This window comes from Takifugu rubripes, chromosome 15, assembly GCF_901000725.2.
Source record: "Takifugu rubripes chromosome 15, fTakRub1.2, whole genome shotgun sequence".
Classification (NCBI taxonomy): domain Eukaryota; kingdom Metazoa; phylum Chordata; class Actinopteri; order Tetraodontiformes; family Tetraodontidae; genus Takifugu; species Takifugu rubripes.
The window spans coordinates 14156058-14163586 of NC_042299.1; the positions used below are offsets into that span (position 1 = coordinate 14156058).

The 7529-nt window shown below is 41.8% G+C and overlaps 2 protein-coding genes across 2 annotated transcripts; both read right to left on the reverse strand.

Annotated features, from left to right (window-relative positions):
* Positions 1 to 145: 145 nt before the first annotated feature.
* On the reverse strand, positions 146 to 2142 carry prdx4 (peroxiredoxin 4). Its single transcript, XM_011611590.2, has 7 exons — positions 1838 to 2142; positions 1166 to 1283; positions 971 to 1087; positions 773 to 895; positions 497 to 627; positions 355 to 389; positions 146 to 259 (listed from the first exon to the last, which is right to left on the reverse strand). The coding sequence occupies exons 1-7, from the start codon at positions 2046 to 2048 to the stop codon at positions 209 to 211; spliced, it is 786 nt and encodes a 261-aa protein (XP_011609892.1). The 5' UTR covers positions 2049 to 2142; the 3' UTR covers positions 146 to 208.
* Positions 2143 to 3025: 883 nt separating this feature from the next.
* On the reverse strand, positions 3026 to 7296 carry LOC101072266 (pyruvate dehydrogenase E1 component subunit alpha, mitochondrial-like). The gene is made up of 11 exons (XM_003971156.3): positions 6903 to 7296; positions 6162 to 6230; positions 5908 to 6081; positions 5654 to 5780; positions 5456 to 5547; positions 4936 to 5028; positions 4699 to 4854; positions 4521 to 4592; positions 4365 to 4432; positions 3788 to 3896; positions 3026 to 3706 (listed from the first exon to the last, which is right to left on the reverse strand). The coding sequence occupies exons 1-11, from the start codon at positions 6948 to 6950 to the stop codon at positions 3542 to 3544; spliced, it is 1173 nt and encodes a 390-aa protein (XP_003971205.2). The 5' UTR covers positions 6951 to 7296; the 3' UTR covers positions 3026 to 3541.
* Between the last annotated feature and the right edge of the window lie 233 nt (positions 7297 to 7529).

Below are 7529 nucleotides of genomic sequence, written 5' to 3' on the forward strand. Positions count from 1 at the left end.
TATTGCCAGGTAATGCAATAAGCGACACTGCTTAAAACTCCATGTTTAGAAAGTCCATCCAATGAGATGTGTAGTTATGTACAACCACCACTAGATGAAAATATATATAATGTATAGATACCTAAAACTAAACACAGGAGAGACATTTTTTTTAATTATTTTATTTGTTCTTTTGGTCAGCTGCCTTTCAAGGGTCACAACAACAGAATCAGTTCAGTTTATCAAAATACTTCAGCTTTCCCGAGGGATCCGGAATAATCTGTGGGATTAAAACAGGAAGGCTCAGATAAATTTCTACAAGAAATAAAACAAACTAACAAGTGTCCCCCCCCATCGAGCCTGGATGATACTCACCGTGTCACTGCCTGGCTTCCATCCTGCTGGACACACTGCAAGATACAAAACACCTTCTTGAGATGCAGCTTTACACCTGCATACATTTGTGCACAGATTCCCACTCTGCACCTTCATCCCATTCCACATTTATTGCCCGTACCTTCTCCATGTTTGTCTGTGTACTGGAAGGCCTGGACCAGCCGGAGGGTCTCATCCACAGATCTTCCCACTGGGAGATCGTTCATGGTGATCTGCCTCAGGACGCCTTTTTCATCAATGATGAAGAGCCCTCTGAGACATTCAGAAACAAGATTTAACATTTCAAGCATACGCGTCACAGTAAGTCACTCTGTCCACCAAACAGTTCCATTTCAAGCCCATTAAAACCTCCCAAAAAAAATAATTTCTGTAAATTTTGTAGATGGGGAAACCACACCTCAGTGTGTGTCCTTGGTCCTCCAGATACACTCCATAGTCTTTTGAAATCTGATGAGTCAGGTCTGACAGCAAAGGGATTTTCATTGGTCCAAGTCCGCCCTGTTTTCTGGGCGTATTGATCCTGAAGTGGTGGGAATTTAGATGTTATATTCATGACAGGGAGTTGATTTGGAGTAGCAGTAACGATGCTGTTTACCAGGCCAGATGAGTAAACTGGGAGTCCACAGAGCAGGCGACCACCTCCGTGTTGATCGCATGGAACTCGTGCACGCGGTCGCTGAAGGCAATGATCTCGGTGGGGCAGACGAACGTGCTGCAAAAGACCCAACAGCAGACTCACGACCCCAAGAACACATCTGATGTCCAAAGTGCACCCCAGAAATGTACTCACAAGTCCAGAGGGTAAAAGAAAAAGACCAGATATTTCCCTTTGTAGTCCGACAACTTCAGCTCCTTGAATTCACCATTAATGACGGCGGTTCCCTCCCAGTGTGGCGCAGGCTTGGAAACTGCAGGCACACACGCACGGCTTTACAGTTATATATTTAAAAACCTGTCATAATTCACCATGCAAAAGGTTCTATGGTCTAAACGCCCATGTTTGCGCACACAGCAGCTGGTGCTGTTGCACGGGGTAAAGTCTCAAACTTCATGTGACACCTGACAGTAAATAAAACTTCGACCTCGTTTGATGAAGACGGTGTAGAAATCAAAATCTGTCGATCTATAGATAATCGAATTATTGCTATAATCTTGTAGAGTTATGAGGAACTAAACTGGCGCAGCGCCACAGACAGGGAGGAGAAAGTGTGCAGCGAACTTCCCAGAATGACGTGTCCCACAAAATCCTGATCGCAACAATCCCCAGAAACCCTCTAATATTGGGGATCGTGCACAAGTCAAACTTCGTCACGCCGATCGTGCCTATTGTCCTGAGAACACACGCACCAAACGCAAGCTCCAAGAGAACCAACCGAAGCGCCAAATTACGCGCTCTCCGACGCGCCTCAAAAACTAATGTTGGAGGCAACCCCCCCCCAAAATAAATTTAAAAAAAACTCACTCTTGGCTTTGCTGAGGTGCAGGGAATGATCTGACACGGGCACTCGGAAAGCCTCTCCGGGATAGACGTGTCCTCCCGCGTAGTTGTGACACTGGGAGTTTTTGTCCGGGGAAGCTTCCGCCGCGGTCCTGACTGTGCAGGCGAGGAGGACCACGAGAGCAGCGCTGTAGAAAAGCTCCTTCTTCGCACTAATGCACGGGGAAAGCTCCATAGTGTGGCTGGGAAAGCACGTACAACGCGTTACAACTACTTGGACAGGATTCGCCTCCTTCCTTTTCCTCCTCTTCTTCTGTAATCCGCCTCAGACCTCACCGTTGCATTACCGCCATCTTCTGGAGCTAATTAACCAGCTCCACTCTCCAGAGTAACCTGGTTAAAAATAACTTTCCAGCTCCCAGAATTAAGAATATGTGCGCGTAACAATATCATTATCAAGCGCATCTGCTTCTCTAACCCATTATGAACAGCAGGCCTGAAGTCTAACTCATGTAAATGCGGATTCATTAAAAGTATACACAGTTAAATGTAAAATCTTTACCTCCTGTTATGAAAATAGGAGTTATTCTAGACTTTTATCCAGGTGGAAACTCTTTAAAAGGATTGTTCAGTACAAAAGGAAAAGGGGTCATCAGAGTTCTTTAGTCTTTATTACAGTTAACACTGTTTATTACAGTTAACACTTCATGGAAACAACGTTTCCATGAAGTGTTGCCACTCTGTGTAACAGTTTGCTTCGATACATTTTGAATTTCAGCTGCCAACTGGCATTAATACAATTATTCACATTGCAGAAGAAACCAAGACATTTTAAAGGATGACGTTTGCACCCACAATGTCTTTAGTTTAACGTGTTTATGTATTTGACAGGTAAAGAGTGAAATTAAAAATGTGCTCTCCTCCCGAACCCCTGCTGCTGCCTTCAAGTACCAGCTTACAGGCCAAATATACCAGTTGCACATGAAGCTGATCTCCCAGCGTAGCCAGAGTTGCTTAAAATGATACATGAATAGTTGCAGTTGGAAGTGATAATTTTTCTGATTACATGGGGGGAAAAGGAGACTTGTGACGGCCGCCAGGCGTCCAAGTACCTGCAGAAAACCCGTATAAAAAGTGCTGACATTTTGGGATCACATTCTCAGTCTGGAGTGTGATGAACAAACACACAAGATCTACCGGGCACATGTGTTGTTTGGCAAGATAAATATTTCAAAAGCAATTATTTATTAAATCATCATGGAGGGGAAAAAAATGGTAATTCTAATTTTACACTGCATCAAATATAGTTATTTATCCAAGAGGTTTATCAGGTGGTAAACAACTTCACCTTCATATACATCAATTATAAGGGCCAACATTCAATTTTAAAGATTCTGAAGTAGATTCGGAATAGACATTACATGTATGACAATTTAAATAATACAGGATAAATATTAAATTTATTTCCAAAACAGTTATGCATATTTCCAGCTAGGAAATGATTTGATGTCTTTTTTTTATTTAAAAAAAAAGAAAAAAAAAGAAAAAAGGGGGCCAATTTAGTCAAGATGAATAAATAATTTGAAAGTAGCACGTTGAACCATTGGTGCTGAGTTTAGTTCTTGCTGTTAAAATGAACTATGTTCTGAAGGTTGTGGGTTCGAGGCACCGGTTCGGAGAGTGTGCGTGAAGGTCAATAAAACAGAGTCGACGGGCTGGTGAAAAGCTTTAGCTGACCGACTTCAGCTTGGACCACGGATGGATGCCGCGTACTTCTGTTGGCGGACTGTTGTGGAAGATGTGGTTGCACAAGTCTTCCAGGGGAGGCTCGGGGTCAGTGGTGGCAAACAGAGTAGCATCTTCAATTTCTTTCCTCACTTCCACGTCAATCTCCTACAGAGACGCACACAAAGTGCTTAACAGTGCAGTGGGCTCCGTTAAAAAGCAGCGCAGTCACGTTTCTTTTCATTTTACCTTGAGCTCCTCCACGCTGGCCATGTTGTTGCTGAGCATGCGATCCTTCAACATAGAGATGGGGTCACTCTTGCCGCGGACCTCCTGGATCTCGTCACGTGTACGGTAGCTGAAAAGGGACAGATTGGTGCGGGGGTGTTGTAGGGATGCACTAACAGAGCGACTGAGCCCAAATCCAAGTGTGACAACTTGAACTTGCAGTGCAAAACGTCGCCATCTGGTGGCGATTAGTGTAATTACACGTTCAATGAAGCAAGATTGTTCTATTTGCATTGGCTTCAATCAAAGACCAGCAGTCTATATTCACATATTTAACTATTAATGATTAGAAGATCAAAAATAATCTGGCATCATTACTTAGTCCAAAACAATATACTTTTCATTCATCATTTTCAGTCCATCCTGGGGGTGTGGACAGAGCATTGCAAAGTCACTACAGCGAGAGGGATTCTGCATCACTATTGTGGGACGTTAGCAAAAGCAAGGAGCAGTAGCACAGTAAGAATAGACGTTAATTGTTACATAAAATGCATTAATAAAAGTTGTTAAGCTGATATTCAAATCAGGTCTTAATTACCTGACACCAGGGTCACTCATACTGTGTCCGTGGTAGCGGTAGGTCTGAAGTTCCATGAGAATGGGACCCTAATAAAACAAAGAAAGACACGGGACAGTGAGGAAACAATAAACAGTTCCATGTCCAGCTTTATACAAATGAATGGTTTTCACTTGCCTTGCCAGACCGGCAGTGCTCAGCTGCAAGCTTTGTTGCTTCCCGAACACAAAGAACATCCATCCCGTCCACCTGGTCACAGGACATCCAAACTTTTTACACCTCAGCCACCGTCTACATTACACCAACATCAAGATTTTGCAAAACATAGTAATAAAACAAAAAGTAAGAATGGTACCCTGAGACCAGGAATGAATTCTCCTCTCTTGTAATAGTCTGTGCTGGCTGCAGCCCTCTCCACTGACGTGCCCATACCGTACCTGTTGTTTTCACAAATAAATATGGCGGGCAACTTCCAAAGTGCTGCCATATTGTAGGTTTCAAATATTTGGCCCTGCAAAGCACACAGACATCAGCTGACGTCCATCGGTCAAGAATCGGTATGCGCTTGGTTAGGTATTATTTTCAACCATACCTGGTTGGCAGCACCGTCTCCATACAGAGCGACACATAGCTCATTTTTGCCGAGGTATTTGCAGGCCAGAGCCACACCAGCACCCAGAGGAACCTGAGCATTGTTATCACATTTAGTTCATCTTAATATTAAAAGTTCCCATTTTTGTGGATGAACTTGTCAGGACTCACACTAAAACGCACCAAACTTACAGCTTTAAATCATGTTTTTTACTGCTCTAACTGGGGATAAGGTGTTACCTATAGTCTAAACTGATAAACTCATTTAAATGAAAACAAAAATGTGCTGCAATGTTAAAATGCAAGTTAAAGCATACATGGAAGTTAAAGACAAATGAACCTCTGGACACATCTGGTTTATATCCTATAGTGTGAAACAGGTTAGATGGTTAAAATGACTTCATTCTGATTTTGTATATACTAGATACTTATTTGTACAGTTTTTAAAGCAGCAAAAGCCTTCTAAAATTATTTATAAAATAAAGTCTTTTTAATTGACAATTAAAAATAGGAAGATGTACCTGAGCTCCTACGATTCCATTTCCTCCATAGAAGTGTTTACAGTACATGTGCATAGAGCCACCTTTGCCCTTAGCAATACCTCCTCTTCTACCTGAAAATTATAAAGGGCTTTTCAAAAAAAAATTTAGCTCAAAGAATGAAAAAAGACTCATTTACAAAAGCTACACCATTAAAGCAGCTCAACGTGACAGACTGACCTGTGAGTTCAGCCATGATCTCCTTTACAGTCCCTCCTCTAGTATATGTGTAGCCATGGGCGCGATAGGCAGTGATCAGGTGGTCTGTCAAATTGATCGATGCTTCAATACCAACTGCACAGGCTTCCTACCAGGGTTGGGAGAAAATATATCATTGAGTTATACCTGTGGACATCAGGTTAGGCTGTCAATGTGTCAACCTCTGGGAGGGTGCGTGCAATTCAGGGGGGTAAAAAAAAAACCACACTCCTAACCTGGCCATCATACAAGTGGCAGAATCCTCTGATAATCTTCTGCTTGTAGAGCTGATCTGCCTTCAGTTCCATACGCCTCATGGTCTGCATGGTGCGATAATACTGCAGACCCTCATCGCGAGTCATAACCACCTGTGTGGCTGGGGCTTCATCCAGCTTGTAGACATCGCATTTCTATAGGGCAGAAAATACCCAGAACCTCAGAGACTTTTCTACAATATTACTGAGCAAAGACCATTTTCCTTAATTCTCACCTTGATTTCAAAGGTAGCTTGGGTCGTGAAGTCAGAATATGTCCGTGCTGATACGAGGGCAGCTGCTCCCTGCAGTGCGGCACACAAAAACAACAGATTTCAAATCCGCTTCCAGAAATATATTAATTCAAGTTAACTAAACCTTCATTTTCTACCTAATTCATTAAAATATTGATTTAAATCCAAAATAATAATAATCAGTCAACACTTAGTTAAGATTTAAAGGATAGTTCCTCAGGCTTGTTTGGGAAAAATACTTTAGATCCCGGAAAACAAATACAAATATTAGTACATAACGCGGTAAGAAGTCCTTATATACATAATTCCTGATAGTGCAATTCAGTTCTGTCTTGTTATTTTGTGCCAGTAGTGACAATGTAGTCTCATGTTCAATTCTGCCTATTATAAACACAAAGTTGTGCCAATAGTGCAGCATATCAGAACGGATCACTTAACTGCAGGAGTAGCTGTGTTGCCACGTAAGCAAATCACAGATAAAACACTACCAGACTTCACAATTACGCTGTCGTAATTTTAAGGAATGACAATGATTAAAAAAAATCTTTCAACAGATTTTAGCAGCGTTAGCAAAATAAGCTATCATTCGGCCTAACAAGGTCAGCACAGTAAAGGCAGTTGTATTATCGGTCAAAACAACACATTTATGCGGATCAGTGCAGCATAATGTTTGAAAAAAAATAATCTTTTCATGTAATGAACACGTTAAAAACACGTACTCACCGTTCTTTGAGCACCGGCTCTCAACACATTACCGATATTGGTCAGCATTTTGCACCCTACAATCTTCACACAGCTACGCCCCGTCCTTAGGTTTTGTCCTTCCGGTTTCGTTCTTCTTCTTTTTTGGTTTTATGGCGGTTTCAGACAACGTTTCGGTGCATTAGCGCCACCGACTGGTTAGGAGTGTTACTTAAGCGAGGAAAACCTGTCGACAAAAAACTATATACCAGTTATAGTTGTCAGAACTTTATATACAACCCTGACGCTTTAACTCCCTGAGCTACTTCGCAGCTTATCACCTATACTTGGCCGTATTTTCAGTTTTTTTTAGGTCTGCATCATTCGCCTCCTCTGTACTTCATATTTCCTTGTGTTCCGGTTTCTCTCTTCTTCTCTGTCCTGATAAATATACCTCAGATAACATGCTCACTGTTGCCACCTACTGTCAAATCCTTGCTAAAATAACGGTAGCTATAATAGAACAGAATTTCCTTATATTATATATTCTTGTATTCTCTGTTTCAAAGTCTGGTTGTGATCCATTTTCCGAACACCATGCAATAACAATACAATAAACGATAAACCATATGGTGTAGTTTTTATTTCGCATGCACAAATTTTGCTAGA